A 23,174-nucleotide genomic window follows, 5' to 3' on the forward strand; every position below is an offset into this window, starting at 1 on the left:
GCAGAACATTACTGCCCATTACATCCTGACCTAACTCAGCAACACTGCCACTTCTCATTTTATGTATGTGTGTGGGTATGTGTGAAGGAGCTCTGGATGTTCCAGACCAGTGAAGCCGTGGGGTGGAGTGGGGGAGAAGGGGGGGGTCACTCTGTGGCTTGGGGTCATGTGGAAAAGTCACAGTCTGAAATGGAGAGTTCAAAAGCAGCAGGAAAAGTCAAAAGGGCCGTAGAGCTTCAAGAGGCTTTCTTTGTGCATTGGGGCTCAAGAGGCTGGAAGACTTGCAATCATACAAGGCACTGGAGTAGAGCGCAGTGATGCTTGCTGGGAAGCTGCAGGCATGATGAACATAGATTTGATCCTACTAAAGCACTGCTTCTTCCACATTTTTATATAAAAGTCTAGTGTTGGGGCCGAAAAGAAAAAAAGACTTCAATTTCACTGCAATCATTTGAATACCAAAAAGACCAAATGCAGCTCTAAGAAATTGGAGAATTTGCAGCTTTGACATTTTGGATGTAATTGCAATTCAAAAACTTCCCTTTGGTCTCTAGAAATTGAACATGGGCATTGGAAAAAAAATGATTTTCTATATTTTTGTTGTCAAAAATTATTTTTAGGGATGAATCAATTTAAATAATACCAAATACAAATAATCAATAATGACGTTACAAATGTTTTTCTGTAGATATTCAATAACTTCACACAAAAAAATGTTCATACCCTAATTGCTTTATTGAGAACCTCAACCCTAACCCTAACCCTAACACCAACAAAGGTTTCTAAACCCCCACAGATTTCTACTTTGTAAAAGGTGTATGAAAACAGTTTCTAGTGTTTTTCATTGATTTTAATTCTCTGATCTTGACTGTTCAGGAAGACTTATGATCTAAGATGAGGGCATTGCTGTGTAAAACACCTCCTCCTGGCCCCAGGTGTTGAGGACATGGGGTGTCCCTGAAGGCGGCGGTCCCATTCTGTCTGATTGAACCCAGTACCAGAGCTCAATCCCCATGAGCTTCGGCGGTCTTCGGGTCAGCACAACCAAAGGGTTCCCCTTAAAACCTCCACTTCCCCTCCCTCCCTCCGCTGCTTTGAACCAGAAGCCTGTAGCGTCTGTCGCCACTCCTGCGCCACAAGGTGTAAAAAAGCCACTGGCTCCTGTTCTGGTTTCTGGTTCCATACACATGTAAGCACACACACACAGCCGTGACTCCACCAGCGGTAGTCCCTCTGTATGAGGGCTTTGTCACCTCCTAAATTCATCCCAGGTGTGTGCATGTGTGTGTTTGTGATTGAGAGGGGGCCCTAAGCCTTTGTGCTGTGCTTGCATAGTGTGCGACGCCAGGCAGCAGACAGCCAGGTAAATCCGATTACTCTTAGTGCGGGTGTGTGTCAGTGCTTAATGTGCCTAAATGCGACGGCACCTGCAGCCTCCCCACACCTGGTCGCTGGGTCGTTAACGTGCTGCCCAAATCTCTGGGAGGCGTAGGAGTCGAACAACAAGAGGGGGGGGGGGGGTTTATCTTCATGGGCCTGTGCTCGGGTAAATCTTTTCTATTCACCCAGACTTGTGATCTCCCACTCCTCATACGTCCATGGCCTAAGACTGTGTTTACACACCCACTTCAGTGTAAAAAGGAAGAGGCACTGAGGAAACATCGCCCCTATTGTTAGCATTAGCTAATTGTGGTGATGCCTGAGTCTTAGCCGCTTTTCTTGGGCAAACATTGGATAAGAGTCCACATCCTTCTTACCACAACACTAATACATGGGGCTTTGCTGTGGGATAAGAAGAAAGGATTGAGATGTGGATTAATGAGGGAGAAGTCGTTTTTTTAAAGATCTTAATTGTGTAGAAGTGTGAATGGGATGCGCAGCGCCGACATCTGTTTACATTGTATGCTGATTAGCCGGTCAGTGGTCTTGCAGCAACAGTGAGCCCACTTGCTGGCAAAGCATCTCTGCTTCCTCCGAGGGGATCTTCTCCTTTATTAAAGTGTCTCTTTCTTAAACACTTGCCCTTCTTTGCCAGACTAAACACATCCATGGAGGGACTTAAAGCACATTCTTTTCAATAGCTCTCTTGCAAATGATAAAACTGCACAGAAACACCCCGAGAATGTTTAGTGAAACAATGGCAACTGGAGGAAAGTACATTTGCCAAGCTTTAAAGAAAGTATATTGGCGGGGAAGTGACCTAAGTTTTGTGGCACTACTATATTTGTGATACAGTAGGTCATTAATAGTAGCAGAGACACCCTTTTAAACGTGTATCCAGGCTGTGATGGCTGCCTATTAGTCCAATAGTCTTTAGGTTAGCTCCTTAAAAGAAATCAAGCGCAGATTTTGCTGCCAGGGCCTAATCCCCACACCAAAGCCTTGCTGTCCTTGACTGATCTCAGAAACCATGCCTGCTAAGCTTAAGGCAGTGAAAGTATGGATCTCTTGGCTGGAGGATTCCTTTACATGTCTCTCAGTAACCCTGCTCTCTGAGCCTGTCCAAAGGTGACTGCTACCTGGATCATAGTGGCCCTGTGTTCTGGGAAAGCTAGCAGTAACACTGAGCCATGGCGTAAAAACCCGTCCTGGGGTTTTATGATGTGGTGGGGGTGGTGGGTGTCCAGTCACAGGGGTTAAACTCTAAACTGCTGTGCTGGGCTGATCTCAGGTCTACTGGGCCGTAACACGCCAGCCGCTGCCCTGGCGTCAGTCTGTCTGCCTCAATATCAAAATGCAGCTGACCACTGAACTGAATGAGCTAGCTGTCACCAATCTGAACGTGATCCGCACAACAATGGCCTCTCTACTCTCCACAGTTAATTACAGTGCTCGGTCTTTCAGTTCATATGGACTGCACGGGACCTTTCCATATGTCTTGATGGAGCGGGAGTGGAAAATAGAATAAAAAAAGAGCAATTATAAAGCATGTGTGAAGGTGGAAAAAAGTTATAACATAGCACTCTGAAAGAACAAACTTTCTGGCCTCTTGTTGGTTAAAACATGACAAGTGCTGGCTTGGATATAAGTTCAAGCAGCCTCCCCCAGAAGAACTGGGGAGTACAGAGGAGAGCCTAGGGTGAGAAGACACGTGCCTGTTTCAAGGGTAAGCGTTTGTCTTTGTGATTGTTTCAATATTGGCTTTTTGAGCGTGGTGGCATGATGTAGTCCCCCAGCGGTGTGCCGGCACAGAGAAGCCTCGGGCACACTGCAGGCAATGGAGAGGGATCCCTTCCACCCACCTCCTTTCATCAAGAAAGAACAACATGGGCCCGCGCTCTGCTGTGGCCCCTTGGTCCAGCGCACCAGGGATAATCAGATGATCCCCTTTTATACAGCTTATTAGAGGCATCTCATGCTGTAAGATAGGCCATATTCTCACATGCATGTGCCCCTTTGTAGCGCATGATGATTTACGGGGGTTAAGCAGAGTTTGAAGTGCTGCGAGAATGCACTTTCATACCATCTTAGGGTCATGTGGTGCTCTTGCCACAAAGCTGATCCGTGTGAACAGAATATCTCTGAATAATGCCAGTTCTTATTAACAATGAGAAGATTAAATGTGAAGGGGCTAAGAAGAATTAAGAAGAATTTCCAGAGAACTTAAAATGTTCAAAGAAGAACACTCAGCATTTCTTGGTATCATCGTCACAACATCTGTCAGTGTGTTTTACTTCCTTTTAAAATGAGTTTGGTTAATCGGTGAAGCCACAGAGGCAAACAGGAACAATAGCACTTTGCTGATGTTGTGGGAATTCAAATGAAGATTTGCTGCATCTTGTTCATTCAAAAGGAGAATCAACATCAGCCAACAATGACATTAAGTTCTAAAAACAACAAGACAAAATGCTTATGGGGCTCCATGAGCTTTTTCTCTCCTCTTTAAGTTACCCTGTAGTCTCCAATAGGATAATCACCTCTGTGTGCTCCGTTTGCTTCTCGTATATCCAAATCTCATCGCTCCTTTTTGTATTTGCATTCCTCTCACATAGTGGCAAAGATAAGCACCCTTATCCCTTCAGCCAACAACCCGTATCTTGCTCTTGTCTCTGTAGGGTCGCGAGTATATATTGTTCTACACGAAGAGGAGGCTGATGAACACAGTGTAATTAAAATGTTTCCAGCAGCCTGGTGAAATGTAAGATATCACTGGAGAAAAGAGAGAGAGAGAGAGAGAGGCTGAGTCTGAGGGTATATGTGAGACAGAGGGGTAAGAATAAGAGAGGAAAGTGGAGGAGAAGAAGAAGGAGGAGGGGGGGGGTGTAACAAAGCATAAAATGAAGAGAGACATAAAAGAATGGGAGCTCAAGGAGGTCAGGCCCATCACAGGCTTTAGTGTTGCCTTTAAAGATGCCTGGGACAGGTGGCAGCTCCAGACAATCTCGCACCACAGAGCAGCATCCTCTCAGGAGGAGATAAGGGATTCCTCCATCCAGGCACCCTCATCTCCCTCCTCCTCCCACATCTCCTTCACTCACTCTCTCCCTCGTGCCCACCCGCCTCCCCTCCTGTCTCGGGGTTCTCCCAGACAGGCTGCTTTGATGTGGCTCAGTGTGAGCGGGCAGCTGTAGGCCACGGGGCTGTAGCAGCGCTGCTGGGCCACTGGGCCGGCGGACCGTTGGGAGCCGACTGGAGCGCGGCTCAATCAGTGGGGCTCTCCGGTGCCCGCCACTTTCAGGTCTCATTAAAGCGCTCCGGCAGGGTTAATCCTCTTTAAGGTTTACATGGGCCCCAGTTTGTCTCTGTGCCCAGGCTGAGGGAACCCCTGGGCGCCACCTGCGTGACAAAGACCCAAATCACTGTGACACAAGTTCCCTCCGTCTGTGTCCTCACTGCTCCACTTCCCTTGTACATTTCCCTCTCTCTTCCCTCTTTCTCCATGGCTCTCACTGCTGTCCCCTGTGCATTCTGCCTCCTATTTGCTCCCCTTCCCTTGACAGTACCTAGGCCTGGTTGTAAGTCTTTCAGGATTATTTGGGTGGAATCTGTTGACAGGGGTGCAGTAAATGGATTACAAGTTTGTCCTTGTTTTTGGGATGCTGCGAGGAGGCAAAGGGGAGAGATCAGGAGGATGCGCTTTGAATAATGAGAGAGGCAAATAAAAAGAGATCGACAGCGAGCAGGATTAACTGGAAGAATTAGGACGACGATGCAAGAGTGAGAGAGGGTGAAAGAGAGGGTAAGGTGACAGCAACGCAAAGAGCACAAGAGAGTGGGAAAGGGGGAGAATCAGAGAGTTCCAGCTGTTGTTGCACTTATAAGATCTAATTGGTCCAGAAGCGTCGACCCCTGTCTGGCCCTGCAGCGCCCAGCAGCCATTTGTCTGATTGCTGTGACACTGGGCTTTGTCTTTGCTCTGTGACACATAGTTTCCTCCATTAGCCCAAATAATGGCCACGTACCTCTAGAGGCCTACACAGACGTTGTTTAATGGCTATATTGGTTTCAGTGGAAATAGAGGAATAGACTTACAGTACAGGGGGAATTACCATTTGAATGTAAAACATATTAAAGGATTGCACTAGTGGTTTTGGATGTTGGGCTTGTAAAATCACGTATGCATGATTTTCCAAAGGATACAATATGTTCATAGATTGATTTCCCACCTTCCGTGGCAGCCACTGGTTTCCACTTATTTGAACACATGTGAAAATTACCTTGCAGGGAAAAACAACTCGCTTGAGAACCATTTATATACTCAAAGTATTCCTAAGTCTGAGGATCTCAAACGGCAAGAGAAGAAATGAAAAATACAACATTTGAAATGTTTTTGCAACATATATAACTATTGCGTTGCCTCTTTGGCAGTTCACCCTGAACAATGGCATGCCCTTGATTGCATCACTGAGGGGAATTTTGAGACTGGCCCTTTCTTTTAACCACATTACCATGCGATAATACACCATTTGGACCAAAAAAAAATAAAGGTGACAAAATGCTCACTGTGATGGATTACCACTCGTAACCAAGATTAAAGTCTCTGCAACTTGATATTCATAGCACATGATATGAATTGAAAACAATAGCTACATGGAATTGTTGTTAACATTACAATAAGACCGGGTTTTGGTCACTGGCCTCTCAGTATGATTCAAGATTGAGAAGTTTTCAATAGCAGTGTCCAGCCCAGGGTGTTATTGTTATATGCAGGTATATTAGCCTCACAGTCACTATCACACAGCCACATGCAGTTTCAGAATCACCTGCATTGGGAGGGGCGGTGAGACAGGGCTATAGAGGGTCAGTCTGTCACTGGGTAGCCTACAGCTGTGGCAATCATGAACACTGCCACTGATATGGCCTTGGCTCATACAGTATATAGATGTCACGGTAAATCCAACTAATGTATCACACATTTATGATGCAGGCATTTAAAGTCCTTAAAAAGATTTGAGTCAGAACACATTTTTTCTGACCCCAATTCCTAAATAAAGATATCAAAAAAGATCGAACCTTAAAGCAGCCTTGTATTTGAGTAAATCACACAGGGGGGAGTTGAAGCAAAGTAAATGTAGCAAAGTCCCGGTGAGTTAACCTGAGGTTTAAATCAACTCCCTTCTCTCTGAGAGGTATCAATGTTTGGAGAGGAGGAGATAGACCAATGTGGGAGATAAAGAGAGAGTAGGGGGGAAAAAGGTGTAGCACAGTGTTCCAGCTACTAAACTGCAGTGTAAATCTCTTCCCAGCTGGGTCGGGGAGAGGAGGCTGGAGGGTGGGGTAGGGTAGAGGGGGTGCTGGGGAGAAGGGCCAACGCATAGCTCTTTGTTCTGCTCCCCAGCTTATCCCAATCTGGAGAAATTCACCAAATGTAGGAGATAGATTGGCGCTCCGCAGAGGCCTCGTGAAATAACCTTCACTCTCTGATCCACACTGGGATACAGGGAGTTGGGAAGGGGGGGGGGGGGAAACGGGCCAAGCTGGGGTCTGGAGGGTGCTGGGGGCCCCTGGAAGAGCAGTGTGCGTGCTTAGCTCCACTCTGAAGCAGGGAAAAGGTCCTCTTGCTAGCGTGCAATTTGTTAAGATTGACTCGGCTTAGTAAATGTCTTGCAGATGCCGGAGTTCCATTAAGGTATTTGTGTGACTTATGGAGGAGGGAGGGGGGTTGAAAATGGATGCTGTACTGTAAGAAGAGAGTTTGAATAGAATGAAAAATGATCCTGAACTTGACTTTGCATATATTGACACAAAGAGATAACCTGCTTAAACAAAATCACAGTGCATATATGTATAGACTTGTAGAACCATAAAGAGAGAGGATGGGCATTTGCCGACTTGTTCAGTCTAGACAAACAAATGACTTCTGACAGTGAGTAGCGTTGGAATGTATAGCTGAAGAAAGAGCCTGTTTATGGAGCATAGCTGACGGGTTTTTTCAACCACTTACTTTCTCTTCTTCTGTTTTTCTTTTCCACCATGTTAATTACATTTACCCACAAAAAGTGTTTGAGTTTGAGTGCAATTGAGCAAGAGAGACAGAGAGAATGAAAACAGAGAACACAGCAGAAGAAAAAAAAATCTATTGATTTACAGAGGAAGGGCAGAGTGTGATCTGCCAGCCTTGCGTTTATGATGAATGGCAGAGAGATTGGCAAGGCAACACTTCACATTCGTCTGTTATTTAACCTCTCTGCTTTCTTTTTTCTTCCCCCGTCTTATTATTTCTCATTGTTGAATGAAAGCATTCTCTGTTCTAGCACCCGAGCATCGCGTACAGTAAAGAAAGCTCTGCACAGCAAGAACATTAGGCTAATTTATACAGCGGTAATTAGGCCATTAGACCTGAAACAATCTGGGACCCGTAATGAAAGCAAAACGCTCCAAAAGTCAACAGCAACTCCCATTGAGCTTAGCTAAACAGTCTCCGAAAGTGTTATTTACATGTCCAAACAGCTTGAGGTCTCAGTGTAAGCAAACATGATGAGAGACGGGGTGTGAAGGGTTTGTTCAGAGGGAACATTTGGCTTCACAAGAGAGCCGGCGTCCAAAATACTTCTAATGAAAGTCTAAAGTTCTACTTCTCTTCACATCCGGATAGTTTTGGGAAGTTCAGTATCATATTTTGGCGGACATTTCTTTTTACGATCATTGAGTACAGACACATACTAAATGATCATACTCACTTAGATCTGTGTTTAACTCTGACTGATATCAAAACCTGATTCTAGAAGACATTGTTTGAGAGAAAAATGCTTAGCTAATTGCTTAACTTTACAAAGCCTACATCAGATATTCTAATCACATAGATGTGAGCCCTTATTGGTTGAAAATATGAATCTGAGAGGTTAAAAGATGATAAAGAAATGACACATGTTTCTACGTTTTTAGGCTGTTCTTGTAACAAGAGGAAGTTCAAAAGTCACCCAAATTAAATGGCTATGGCCAAACTGATTTCAAATAAACATCAACAAGTAGTGGAAATGTGGCAAGCTGAAGTGTCCCTGGCATGGTATGGTAACCAAAAGGGCAAAGCCTGGTCAAAGCATGCAGCCCTCTTAAATGCAGGTGAGCCAGGTGACACGGGTGTGCCAAATCTCCCCTGACGACCCCGTCCTTCACTCCGCTACAGGCACTCTGAAACACAATCCACACACACACACCAAACATTGGACAACCCCAGTGTTATCACCATGCCTATAAAAAATATACAAAAAATGTACACAATTTGAGTAGAGCTGCTTACAACTCATGGACAATGTGTGCTGATGCTAAATCTGAATTTGGCTATGATAGTTGGAGACCACTACTTAAAGTTTCTCAATGTGAAACCTCCAGGAGTCAGTAAAAAAAAAAAACTCAGAGTATCCAGATTTCATATGAGTCATTTAAGTGTTATTGTTTTCACTCCCAGAGAGGAACAACCTGAGTTTCTCATAAATGCGCTTGCAAACAACACAAATTCTGGAGCATCTATCGCACGCTCGTTGAATTGCTGCAGAGCTTTGGGATAAGTGCGGGCCTCGCTGCAGACGAGCGTTCCTGAACAGTGAGATCATGAGCGGGGAGAGAGGTGGCATAATGAAATCTGGCAGTCACAGCCCCGGCACAGGCTTCATATGTTCCACATTAGCAATTCACAAACCTCTGGAGCAGGCCCCAGCAGCCCTTTTCTCACTCCGCCTTAGTCGCTTATGACAATCTGTCACTGGCTCTTTGTGCTCTCGCAGCGGACCGTCGATGAGAAGTGCAGTGTTTATGGAAGAGCGTTTCGGGGTGACACTCTGTTAGAGTCACTGAACCCTCGCCAGAGGAGAGGAGGAGCCCAGGTTTAGCAGTCAAGACAATAAACTCACAATGCTGAGTTGACAACAAAAGAGGAAGATGAGAAATTGTTTGTGTATTATCAAAACCCAAATCAGGATTGTGAGTGACAGCTCAAATCCTCCTAAAGTATCACATCACAAGCGTTCCAAAGCACAGTGAAGATCCTTTGTGGTAAAGCTGCCATTATGAAAGGAGATTAACCAATAAGGATATTGCAAATGATGTGCTTTAGGCTTTTATCCTCCCCTTGTCCTCCCCCTCCTTTTGAAATTATTCAAGTGTCCAATAAAGGACAAGGCAATTACCATCCTCTCTGTAATGAAGGGGAAGCTGGCTTTTGGTCCTGAGCACGGTGTGTTTGTGTAGAATTAGAATTAATGAGCCTGGTCAAAGTTTGCCTCTAATTGCCCTTTCATTAAGACCCATTTGTAATCATGTCTTAATGACTTCCATCCCCTTTCCTCAAAGAATAAAAAAAGGGGAAATTAAAACCAAAAATTAATACTTCTGCTCGAGTCATTAAAATGTTCAAGAAGAGTTCTGAAGAGCTGATACATTGTTGGAGAGCCAGAAACAAATGTTCTATATTCTCCAAAAAGTTTGCAAAGTGTAATATCAAGTGTTCTTGACCTTCAGTGTCTTATTGGTTGAGATTGTTTCTTAAACCCCTTTTACTTTGCAAATGGTGGTCTACCCAATGCAACCGGGAGTTAACCGCCATGATTACACTTTCCAGAGGAATGCTGGTGCTGCTGTGGTGTGTGGCCGCAATGGGAAGGTAAAAATGATGACGCGTGCGCTGGCTTCCTATGTGCCCTCCAGCTGTATTCTGTATTAGAGAGACTAGAATATCCCTTGAACATCCAGAAGAGCAGGGGCAATTTAGTCCCAGAGTAAACAGAAAAGAGTCCCTACAGGAAACACTGGAGATGGATTGCAGGATGGAGTCCCCCCCCCCCTCTCTCCTTCGCCCTCTGTTCTTTGAGACTGTATACACATTCCCTCCAGTGACACAGGGCTGTTTGCCACGCTAATGGAGAGCTGCGCTGGCGTAAAAGAGGTGGCAGGCTCTATTTAGATAGGGCCATGGTAAAGTAAACTTCAGAGTTGGATTTAAATAAACTTTGATGGTTTGCCATGCGGCCTCAGCGAAAGAAGGGAGGGAAGGAGGGAAGGAAAGAGTGATGAAGGAGCAACAAAAAAAAGGATCCAGTCTAGGCGCTGGGCTGTGCTGAGTGAGGAGCTCCAGAGACATAAACATAGGGGGATCTGGGTAATTCAATGAGGAGTGGCGGATGTGGGAATGTAGTTGTGTGTTGCAGGGGTGAAGGGGTGGAGTCTTTCAAATGATTTCACACTTTGTAATCTTTACAGTCATCCCTCATTACCCACCAGGACAGAGGTTTGTTTAAAGTTCCTGCAATGTGAGCAAGGATCAGTAAGATTACAGAACATAAAGCTTTTACTCCCAGAACCCAGAACATAGACGCCGGTAAACCTGAGGGTTCATTTCCGACTCTGACAGCCAAGGGCCGACAGCCTCTGAGCGGAGTTGTGAAGAGTAAACAAAGCAGACTCTGCCCTCGTCCATCCCTCTTTCCCAGAAAGCTCTCATTCCTCCCTCCTTCAGCAGCTCTGGAATCAGCCGAGGTGAGCCAAGCCAATACTGAGTCATCAGGAGGAAACTATCAAACAGACAGAGACTGAGTGGTCAGATACTTGCCAGAGCTGCACGGAGGAGGCTTTTACCACTTATCTCCGCTATTGTGAAAACAGGATGAAACCCCCCCAATGAATTCTCAAAGTTTTCTTTTTTACTTATTGAGAACATTAAGAATGTGCTCTTATTTTGAGGGATATGTTAGAGTATGTTTGGGTACGTAATACTATAAAAAAAAACGATCACTATAAAAGGGCAGGACTATGCCAAGTTAGGGATATATGCAGAAAAGAAGCTGCTTTTCTGGGGAATAAAAACAAGAATAAGGAAAGGAAAATAAGGCATCTCCTTGCTCTTTTTATGCAGTGTTTTAGATTTAAAGGGGCACTCCACCAACATGTCAAAGTCTTCTCGTCACAAGGAGTACTATCTAACCTGCGAAAAACAGCTGTATAGTGTTGTCCTAGGCTTTGGAGAGAGCTTTCCAAAACCTCCGAAAAAATTTCAAGTATCAGCCGGGTATCTCGTTTTGAACTTAGAGAACCACATTGGGGACTGAAAGTCAGGATATCTTCGCTGCTTCACTCTTGACAGTTCTGTTTTAATCTCTGTTGCCCCCAACTTTATGGAAGTGCAATACTAAATCTCCAAAGTACCTCTTGAAGACTTGCATATAATGCTGTAGGATTACAAACAACACCACATTGATCCCTTCTTAATCGTCGCTGTTTTGGCCCGAGCTGGCAGTGATCAGCCCAATGAATGAGTGAGTGATGAGGTAAGCAGACCTTAGAGGTGCTGGGGGATCAACACCTGCTGCTTTGCCCGGCGCTGCAGCTGCGTTTGGCATGGAGCAACACTCGTAGAGCTGTTGGGCACCCCACAGTTTGGCCATCTGCCCTATTGGCACACACGTTCAAATGTTTACAAGTAAAAAAACACATAGCTAGCAGCCTCAGAGACTTGCTGCGTGAAGGTATGCAGATGTTGACACATGCTTTGCCTCCGGGTGGTGATACGCAACTTGGCAACGGGGCTCTGTAACAGGCAATAAAGTGACATGTGTTCTGGCAATGGGATGTGTTAGTATAGCATGTGAATAAAGGAGTGATTTGTTGCTTTGTGGACCCTTTCGTGCGGGTTAGTCATTTGCTCTTTCTGTCTTTCCGCACAAGTTTTAACCCATTTAAGTTTCACAACTCGACCCTAAGGTAGGCAGCATATCTGCAAAATTCCCACTCATGGTTTGCTCGTTGCAACTTGTCCAACAATGGATGCACGGTTGTTACACGAAATTCAATCTTTAGTTTTTTGATTATGGTGTGGACTGCACTAAAAGTTAGAAAATGAGTACAGTACATGTGGATTCAGTCGAGAGGCAGAACAACACTTTCAATTTCAGCGGTAAATAGAGAACGGCTTGGAAGCTCATATTATGCAAATGTTTTAATGTTTTATCTGGAGGGAAAGAAAACAAGATGCCTCTCGATTCTCACTGTCAGTTGTGACAAAACACTGAAACAGAAAAGGGTGTTTTTGTTCTTGTTTTGTACATTTCATTGGTTGTACTTATCCTTTGTACAAAACCACATTATGCTTGGTACGGTGAGAAACGTGCAATTTGGCGGCTTCTCCTATGGTTATTTATCGCTGTTTATTTTGAGTTATATCAGCCTCGAGACATTGACAAAAACTTCCTCAGCGAAAATGTTGGAGTGCATTTAATGATGTCTCATTTGGGTGGGTCTGCTGAAAGATAGCCATCAGCCACTGCCTTTCATTATAGCTGCTATTAAGATTAGCAGAGGAAGGAGTACATTCACATGACAATATATTTTAGGGGAACTAAGGATCTTGCAATGTGTAATTAAAATGTTTTTTTCCTTTCTCTCTGTCATTCTTTACAGATTCCCCGCAGTTCTTCCCTGCCTTCCATCCTCCTGTGCCCATCGATGACAGACATACGCAGGGACGTTACATCTACGAGCCTTCCCCTGTGCCCCCTCTTCATGTGTAAGTCCTTTAAAGTGGTCAAACACTCACTCACACACTCAACCACAATGCTGCCGATCCCACCTGAGAACCTCATTTGATTCAGCGGCATCACACACATCTCTGGTGAGCTCCGAACTCTCCTAATGGCGATACAAATCAAGCTCCTGAACTTCCTTCCGCCTGTGGGCGCGGAGCATCCTCCTCATGGGTGCTGCGCGCCTCTCTTTGCCTTTCAGGATCAAAGGCCACGGCCCTGTACGTGAGCAACATGATCCGCATGTCAGAGACACGCAAATGAACATGTGTCAGAGACGCGGAAATGAGAGCAGGGTGAGGGGAGCCCGGGAGCGTGCGGTCCTCATAAGAGCAGTGATCAAACCTTGTCAAGAGAAGGAAGCAATGCCTCTGTTGACATCTACCCATCTCCGGCAGACACAGATGGGTTTCTGACACAAACTCTATACTGCTAACCACCCTGCCTCAGCCAATCACATGCATGTATAGGCTATCAAGTATGAAGTAGAGTAAAACATGGTGTCATGCCTCGTAAGAGAGAGCGGTAAGTATTTATATGTCTTATTACGGTAGCTCGTATTTCCCTAGAGTCCTTCTTGGCCGGGTCAGCAGAGAACTTCAAAGCATTCCTTTACTTACATCCACCCATGCACACATTACTCTTTTTCCTCCTCACCCTCTTTCACTCTTTCTGTCTATTTTGCGCTCTCCATCATTTGTATTCTTGCCGTCCAAATAGAGAGTATTTTAAGGAGATGCCTCATCGTCCTTGCGGTGCTTGTTTCCTTCCCTCAGACACGGAGGAAGCGATCACCGCGTGACGAGGACAAATTGGATGGGGCAGCTACTTGGGCCGCATTATGTTTGATATTCTTCATCATTATCAACTCCCCCCTTCTCTTCCTCAGGAGTCATATCTCTCCCTTGCTGATGTGCCACTAAGCGTAATGAATTTTTGATGTCCCCCCCTCCGCCTCTCCACCTCCGGCCCACCCTACCTCTCAACCCCTCATCTCCTGCTCAGGGGCTGCAGCAGAGGGAAAAAAAAGGGTAGGGGGGGTGGAGAGGCGAGGAAATAAAAAAGGGAGGTGATTGATGCCCCATGTCACTGCAAACAAAATGGCAAATATAATTTAGCATTTAGCTTATGCAGAGATAATGGGGCGAACACGCGCCGGCAACATAGGCTCGAACAAACAGCCTGGCTTGTTATCCGTCAGGAGTGCTTTGGTACGATCTGGAGCACAGGTTAGGGAGGGGGAGGGAAGAAATGAAGAAGGGGGGTGGAGGGAATTGAATTAAGGGGGAGAAGTTACGCAGCGCCGGCGTCTTCAGTCACTCTGTCCGGACAGGCGTTATCTGTGCGCTTGGTTTGCTGTCACTGAAAACACGGCCATGCTCTGCCATGCTACTTATGGCCTATTTATCCAAGCCATTAAGCATAGAGCTGTTTAATATGACACACTACGCTGAGGGAAACTATTTGTCATGATTATAAGACAGCTGTTTAGTGGCCAGCCTTATTCAAATCCGTGTACTGACTGTCACACACGTTATCAACAAACTTGCTCAGGTTTAATGCAGAACTACTTTTGAGTCTGTGCGCAGGGTAGCAACAATATTGCTTTCTTGATTAAAAAAGCAGCGCTGAATTCCTCAGCGAGAAGCAGCACTCATCAGTTGCTGTATTACAGCTGGGTCTAACCACCTGATGGCAAATTGGAGTTAATTACACTTCCTGGTTCGACTTGGTGCAAGTTTACGACCGAATAACTGTGGATTTAAAAGTGATGCATTCAGCTGAGCAACGTTGCTTGTAGCCGGCTCGAGCAAATAGGGGCAGTCAACGTATAGCTGTCGCTGCAGGGAAATGGAGGGGACAGGAGGCGGCTTATGGAGAAATATTGAATTGTTTTAAGACAAGTTCTCCTCGGTGAGCAGAATTAATCGTTATTAGCCCTCTCAAAGATATGCCTAAGTACACAGGGACTATTATTGCAGTACTTCCCCATGCAGCCTCTCATTACGGCCTGTAATTACAGTTGGGTTGGCCCCGCGGCAGTTCCATCAATCCAGCCAGCCTCCCCCCGCCACGCACACCAGCCAGCCACCACTGGGCGTCCATGGCCGGAGAAAAACAGTGCGAACGCCCAGCAGCTTGTTTCCTCTCCGCCACAATGACACATCCACCATCCATATGTGGCAAATGAACAGAATCATATCCTATTACTGTGAAGGGCCTAATTGAAACATGTTTATTTATGGTCCCTGTTTTCAGGCGAGAGCCGGTGTTAGCAGAGCACCTAACGGGCTCCAGCGATATGAGGCGGAAGAATTAAATTAAAAGCTCATAAAATGAAATATGCACCGTATTAGCTGTTTGACACTTAATTTGCCTTCAAATGAGCAGAGGAAATCACAAATTAACTGTCCTTTGTTTTTTCTTTCTTTACCTCACCTCCCCTATTAGGCAAGGGAGAGCGCAATTACAGACAGAGGCTAATCGTTTAGTTTATGAATTCTTGTGGGGAAGGTACCAATGTGCCATTCAATATTAAAGCCTTAGGGTCTGGAGGGGGGTGGGGGTCCCTTCTTGTGGGTGCTTGCTTTACTGAGGAACTCATATATTCACATGGAAAAATGTTGAACAGCCACAGTTTAAAATGAAACCAAAGCCAACTAACAACACAACGCTCCTTCTTTTATCCTAACTTAAGACACCAAATGTCCTATACTGATCCAGGACCAGTGAAAGTCTTTCCTGACCTGAAGCCAGTGCTTTTACCTTTGCAACCCTAGCATGGGAACAACTGACCTCGTGGCCCTCGTGCTCCAGAGAAGATGCTTCCTGCTTAAATAAACACATTGATTGGTGAAGAGCAGGCTCTCCCTGGGAGCTCTGGTCCCCTCTGCCACCACCATTGTGCTGGTTTGGCTTAATGGGAGTTTGGGGGGAGGTCGGGGCCAAGAGAAGAGACCGCTCCTTTCATAGCAGCTTTATTGCCTGACCACGGTACACAGCAAAACAAAACAGCCCTCTCATGCGGCTCAGCGCCGGCTCTCGGTCACCAGGAGACCGCTCAGAACAAACAGAGGTATTCGTCACAAGTCAATTATCAGCATCGGGGTACTCTGGAGTCTCCAGGCCCTCGTGCTGTGAATGGGGCCACTAAAACAACAAAACATTCTTAAGGGATAAGCAATTGACTCACAACCTTTTGCGCAGTTACCGTATGTGGATTTAAGAAAGAATTGGTGAGAATGACAGAGTTTATTTAGGAGTTTGTTAAGTTGTAAAGCAAATATAACGCCCTGGGCGTTTGTTGATTAATGTTTAAATTCTTGTAGTAATACATACAATATTAGAAAGTTCTTAAATAGACTTTTAATTGAAGCATCCGAACTTCTGAGAAAATGTTTAAAATAACTTCGACATACAAAGTCTCTAATCCTGTCTACACACAAACACATTTTTTAATATACTGCATTTTTAAACTGTTTCTGTTCTGAAATATTACAAAACGTTTTGAAAAATGCAACAATCTGAATCTCAAACATGCCAAACAAAAGTTTAAGTTGGAAATAAAACTTCTCAGTGGGACTCATGAATAAAGTCATGGAGTGCATTTTCTGCCAGTGTGGAGGTAGAGAGCAGCGAGGGGGGCTGTGAGGGAGTGTTTCCCAGCCTGTGTGGTTATTTCATTCAGGAGCGTGTTTGTTCAGCTGCGCGCTGACTGGAAGGTATTCTGGAGGTATTGGGGGGGGTGGGCTGCTGCACGTCTCTGTCATCGCAGCACAACCTCTGCTCCGAAATCATGAATCAGGAAGGATTAAATGGACTTAAAGTCTGCGTGAGCTGTTGCTTCACCAACATTCAAATGTGTGAATCACCTTGTTAAACATTTTATTTTCTGGAAGCACCTAACATTCTCCGTTGTTTCCGTACACCAACTCTTCCCCTTGCTGTCCTCTGCCTGGCGGAAAGAAGGTTTTCTTTTTTTTGTAAATGTGCCTTGTTGTTTTGTTATTTACATAAACTGTTGTCAGAGCGCCCAATCTGGAAATAGAGGAGCGGAGTGTTGCTTAGCATAAAGACCACAGTCTTATCTCAACACCTCTTTCCAGATGGGACGAGGCCGAGCATTGCAACACACACACACACACACACACACACACACACACACACACACACACACACACACACACACACACACACACACACACACACACACACACACACACACACACACACACACACACACACACACACACACACACACACACACACACACACACACACACACAATGCAAAACACAATGCAAAAGCTTTTATAGAAGCCAGAGGAAACATGTTTTGTAAGGGTGCTTCATCATTGGCTGCTCATGATTGAACTTTCAAGGCCTCATTTATTAGTATATATTTAAGTTTCAGCCATACTTTCAACAACATTTTTTAGCATTTTTGTCAACCTCATAATTGGAAATTGTAACTATATATATATTTGTGATATGACTGTTGTTTGAAAAAGGATTAAAATCATATGCTGCTTTACGATTCACTATTAATATTCACATTTGAATACCGTCTAGACTTAAACAGAAAGTAAAGTGAAGCCATAAATTATGTTAAGGATTGATTATTATTTTATAATCGTATCTGATCATTTCTGTCCAGATATGGCTGCTGTCAGAGTAAAGCAGGGGAGAGAGACCAAGGCCACTTTTTCATCCTGCTCTCCAACTGTCCAAAACCCATTCTGTGTGACTTCATAGGTCACCTCTCTCTGGTGCAGTCACTGGTTTCCCTCCAGCCTCCCTCCCTCCCCCGACTCCCGCCCCATAACCTCCCCCCTCTTTAATACTTTCTCTATGGAGTAAGTCGGGGGGACAGGCGGTCACGCAGTAGCTGGCTTCATGATTAATGGTGTTTATTCTTGACAGAAGGCTCCTTTATTTATCTGCATTGCAGTTTCACTGATACTATCAGTCACCTGAATGAAAAATATTCAGTCATACCAATTTTGCAGTATAATTGAGTAGAGTCACTTCCTTTCAGTTTTTCCCCCCCTCGCTCTCCTCTCCCACTTTATCTGGCAGCCTTATCATCGCCACAGTAATTTTCGCGCTGCGTTGTTTGATATGGAGAGGCTGGCTTTAGCCGTATTTGACATAAAGCCTCTTCAATTTTCACTGGAGAAAAAAAAGGGAAGAAAGAAAGTTGTGCACCACTCTGTGAAAATGTGCGAAGAGGGGGAAAGAATATCTCCCCTTTTTTCTTCTGAGGCAATTTCAGGATTTAGAGAGAAAGGAGATAAATGCCTAAGCAGAAATGTGGGCAGATTGAAGTTAAAGTATATCTATTTTTTTGTATTACAGCAGTTTCAGAAGCCTAAATGGAGAGTGTAGACTTTTTTCTACACAGCCTGGGCACAGGACCAGGGTGTTTTGAAGGCACCTGTGTATTTTGAGAATGATGGATCCAGCAGGTTGGATGGAAAAAAAAAGAGTTTGGCACTGCAGAGATTTGACAAGGCCTGTAAAGGTTTAAGGTTGAGTCATTACCCGTGGAGATCTGTTCCGACATGCTCCAAAACTCTACTTACCAGGCTAGGATTACCTACGCTGAGGCTGACCCTGCCGCAGTGTGTCTATTTGTATTCCCAGTTATTAAATATCACATGCATTACTTTTGTATTAATGGCATAGACACTTAAGCAAATGTATAGTATTTATAATCTACAAATGATTCCTTACATAACATTTCCATTCATACAAATCCTATCTGATTATTTTTTCTACAAATACTTCCTGTTCATTGTCATTTCTGCGGTGTTAGTCCTTTGGTTTAATTTAATTTGAGGCCCCGTTATAAATATCTTTTAGAAAGGTACATTTAGATAAAAAAGGAATACATTAATCTCTCATACGAGGCCTGTGAATTTGCCCATGTAACACATTAGTGGATTTGATTTTCTATACTCGAGTCATTTGCCCCCTCTTCATGTTTGAGATCTCAATTTGTAGCTCTCCCATGGAGCACAATGGAAAACCAGGTCTGAGGGGAAGAGATAACAGGCAGGTGCCAACAGCTCCGCGCTAATGTCTGTGTGTGTGTGTGTGTGTGTGTGTGTGTGTGTGTGTGTGTGTGTGTGTGTGTGTGTGTGTGTGTGTGTGTGTGTGTGTGTGTGTGTGTGTGTGTGTGTGTGTGTGTGTGTGTGTGTGTGTGTGTGCTTGTGCATTCATGCTCACACATGTACACACACGTTATACATATTTTTCTTGACAGTGTTTGAGCAATAGTTTATTTATTTTAGTGTGTTTTTGTATTTATTATTATTTATTTATTTATTGCAGTTATTTACCCTGTATTTCCCTCTTGTAATAAGACATTTAAATACATATTCCTTTTCCAATTTCTTTCTTAAATTGTAACCCTCTTACTATTTATACTCCATTTTTCATCTTAGGCCTTTAATAATTCATAGTTTTCACAATTATTGTTAAAATAATTATAATATGCATTTTAAATTGGGCTGTGATTGTTTTCCTTATCACTTAATCTGCCCATTATTTTACTTGATTAATCATTCTGTCCATAAAGTGTCAGAATTGTATAGTGAAAAATACCCTTTCGTTTCCCAGAGCCGAAGGTGACGTTTTCATAATGCTTTTTAAAAATAGAAAAAATAATTGTCCCTTTACAAAAATATACAACAAGAACATTTGTAAATCTTCAAACTGGAGAACTGGGAACCAGCCATTTCTTTTGCAACTTAGCTTGACAAATTACAAACAATTTATCGATAATAGAAGAAGTTGCTGATTAATTCTGTCAATTTAGTCAATCAATTCGAATGAATTAATAGACTTGTTTTCTCAGCTCTAAAACCAAGCATTGGCAGCAATACTAACCTTGAGCAACATTTAATTTATGTTAAATATATTACAATCATAAAGCGTTCATAAGTAAAAGCTCAGTCTTTAGTGGTTTTGGTGGTAAGTTAGTCGATGGGTGTGGCGGGATGTCACTTCTATGATCCGTGCTGGTTCTTAATTGGCTTTGTAAAGACCCTCCTCTCATTGGCGGGGAGCTAGAGAGAGGCAGTGACTGTCAAGATATTACCCAGCGCTGGCAGCCCGCCGCCTCACATCGTCTCCACAACCTCAGGCAGTCCTGATGTCTGCTTCTCTTCACAAATACCGGGAGTAGTTTTAAAAACGAGCCTCAGGTGAATGGGTGGGACTGCTTATTTCAGAAAGGAAATATTTTGCTCCTAATGTACAATTATCCATTTTAGCTCAACCCTTTGAATGGAGTCAGTTTTTCGCTTTTTACTTTACCCTACAGACGTCATGCTGTAGCAGTGTAGAAATGTGGAATTTCCATTACTGTGATCTCTGGGCTGTGGGCTCCAGACCCTGCGATCCCACTCTGGGGGCCAGTTACAGCGAGTAACGAGACCAGGGGAACAGGGCCATAAATCCTCTCCAGCTTTCCTCATTTTCCATCCTCCCTCGCTCCGTCCCTCCCTTTCCTTTCATCCCTCTCTCCATCTTTCCTAGTCAAGCCTTCACTATATGATTTAAGAAACCTAAATGCAACAATGTAAAATATTCCCACATGTTTAAGATGCTTAGTCCGGCTAGAGCAATTACAGTTTTAATGTTAGAGGAAATGAGTTCATTGCCTCCCCGCACCTCCTCTCCTCCCTTTTTTAAAATTTGTTTATCTTCTAAGTCACAGAGAATTTCACTCTTTTTACACTCACCCCACCAATGCTAATTAATTCATATCACATAAAGCGATTCCATTCTCTCAGCCTCTTGTTATCTCTCTTATCAGATGTGGCGTCCATTACATCTGATAGTGTGGTAGTTTCAGCTCATAATGTTGTATGGAGAGAGCCAAAAAGAAATCGGTTGCTTACATTTCCGTTCTTTTTGAGAGGCGGTCAGTTTTCTGAGTCCTCCCCCCCAACTAGTGTCCAGACATTTGTGCAGTCATGCACGCAGCTGCAGGGTCACGACACATGTGAGAAAGCAGCAAGACTTTTTGTTGCATGTCCATCATTTTTTTTACATCACTGTGAAAGTAACTTTTAAGGAATGAAATTTCATCCAATGATATACAATAAAGATGGGACATTTGTTTCTTTCTGAAGAAAGGGAAAATAAAGTTTCCCATAGCAGGCTAATTAAGAATTCCCTCTCATTCATATCAGTTTTGTAAAACATCCTCCTTTGAGTAAATCCAAAATGTACACAGGTCTGTTTTAAGCCTCCCAAAGCTTCATCAAGCCTGAGCTTGGCACCGCCACGCACTCAGCCCCTTCATGATTAAATATCGAGGAAATCCACATGACATTTTATTAGTCCAACAAGATGGATGAAATGGCCAGAATAAAGTAGGCTGTGTCTTTTCACTTTCCCAACAGCACTTGCCTTTCTTCGGTCTGCTTTTTCTCTCTACAAGAAGTATGTATTAGGAAAACGTGATGGATTTCATTCTGAAAAGGAGATTTTCAGTGCCAAGAAGAAAACATATATTTTGTGTCTTATACCTGATGCTTCTGTTTTTCTCCCTGTGAGTCGCAGCTCTCCCTCCCACTCCCCCCTTTTCTTTTTTCTGTTGTTCTACCTCAGATCTCTGTCTGAAGGATTAACCATCTCCAGCAGTGTGTCTCTGCTGTCTTGTAGCGCTGTGTATTGTTTGTGATTTGCTCAGGCCCATCCGTGCGGTTGCTCATTTCAGCAGCCCAGCGTGACGTGTTGAATTGAGGGGGGGGGGCCCGGGCCGCTCCTCGCAGCCCTGGGCCACACTCATTCTCACCTGAGATAGGCTGTAGGCATGCAGACGCACACGCTCATTACCTAGACTTGTCGGGTAACGGAGGCGGTGGGGTGTGGAACCTGAACCTTCTTTAGCTGCAGGCGTCAGCTGAGTTTTTGTGTAAAGGCATTGGGGCCATCGAGACATTACTTGAGAGGAAAAGGAAAGATAGATGTGCTTCCTCCCTGTTTTTACAAGTTTAACACTTCAACACCCAGGAGTCCCGTCCTGTCTTCTCTCTAGCCCGGGGCATGCCAAAAGAACTCAAAACACTGACTGAGAGCAGCGGTAATTCAACCGGTGCACGCTTTCAAAAAAGACGCAATCAAGTAAAAAGTTCAAGGTACAATGGTCCATGCAAAACTATCGCGCTGTTTGAAAAAAGGCAAAATCAAGCAATGGAGAAGGAACAAAAGGAACAAGAACATGTTTTTTTTGGGTCTCACGTTTCTTCCCTGATTCCAGCCCCCTTGAAATTACAGGAAAAAAGGCAGCCTCATTTTGTGTAATTGTACTTTCATGTTTTCATTCCCTCGCTATACACTCTGTTGATTCGTTTTGGTAGACATTCTTATCTTGATGGCTGAAAATTACATTTAATTGCAGTGTGGAAAAATGGTTTTCAAACCAGCCTGAGAAGAACAAAAGAAAACTCCTGCTGCGTGGCCAAGCCAAACATAAACTTTTCATAACGGCGAATGCGTTTGGCTGTGATTTAGAAACAGCGCAAGGCAGTGAAAAGATCTGTTGTTTTTGATAAGGCATAATCCTAAGACTTTGTTGAAGTGCAAGCACTGCCAAGGAGCCTTGATCTAAAAGAAGAAGTGTTTTCATGTGTGACGCACCTTCAGCAGGTTCGTGACTCAGGCGGCAGTTATAACCTGATTGTTGGACACCTGGGCCCGTTTGTTATGACTTAAGCTTGTCACACTCAATGGCTCCTGTGATAAACACATGTTATCACTCTGGCAGCGTGGAAGTGATACGTGCCTACGGGGATGTACTGTGTGCTTATATGTACACAATGTGAGTATGAGTCAAAGACCCAGGGGGAGGAGGAGAAACTGAAGGAGACTCGTGGTTATTCAACTGGACAACGAGTGTATATGTGAGAACTGACTCTGCAGTGCATGGGAATGTCTGGCACGCCTCCAGAAGTAACCCACCGAGAGGGAATCCTGCTTGATGTGACCATGAATAGAAAGCCATCCCAACCTCCCTGAACCCACCCAGGCCTTTGATGTCAGGGGGTCACACGGAGCCCTGGCAGCTACGGGGGGGCATAGTTACCCCGAACGCCTGGCAACCTCACCGTGCCATGCCGAGCCAGAGCATGTCTGCGGTCTGCTCTGCCCTGCATGGTGAAAACAGAAAATCAGAGAGCAGGAAACTCAGATCAGATGGACAACAAAC

The 23,174-nt window shown here is 44.3% G+C and overlaps 1 protein-coding gene across 2 annotated transcripts in view; it reads left to right on the plus strand.

Moving 5' to 3' along the window:
• gli3 (GLI family zinc finger 3) overlaps positions 1-23,174 on the plus strand; it is a 90,242-nt gene that overhangs the window by 37,482 nt on the left and 29,586 nt on the right. For both annotated transcript variants that reach the window (XM_034150270.1, XM_034150272.1), the window contains exon 4: positions 12,829-12,934. In XM_034150270.1, the coding sequence (XP_034006161.1) occupies positions 12,829-12,934 (106 nt within the window). The remainder of the gene's footprint in view (positions 1-12,828; positions 12,935-23,174) is intronic.

Source organism: Trematomus bernacchii, unplaced genomic scaffold (genome assembly GCF_902827165.1).
Source record: "Trematomus bernacchii unplaced genomic scaffold, fTreBer1.1, whole genome shotgun sequence".
In the NCBI taxonomy this organism is placed as follows: domain Eukaryota; kingdom Metazoa; phylum Chordata; class Actinopteri; order Perciformes; family Nototheniidae; genus Trematomus; species Trematomus bernacchii.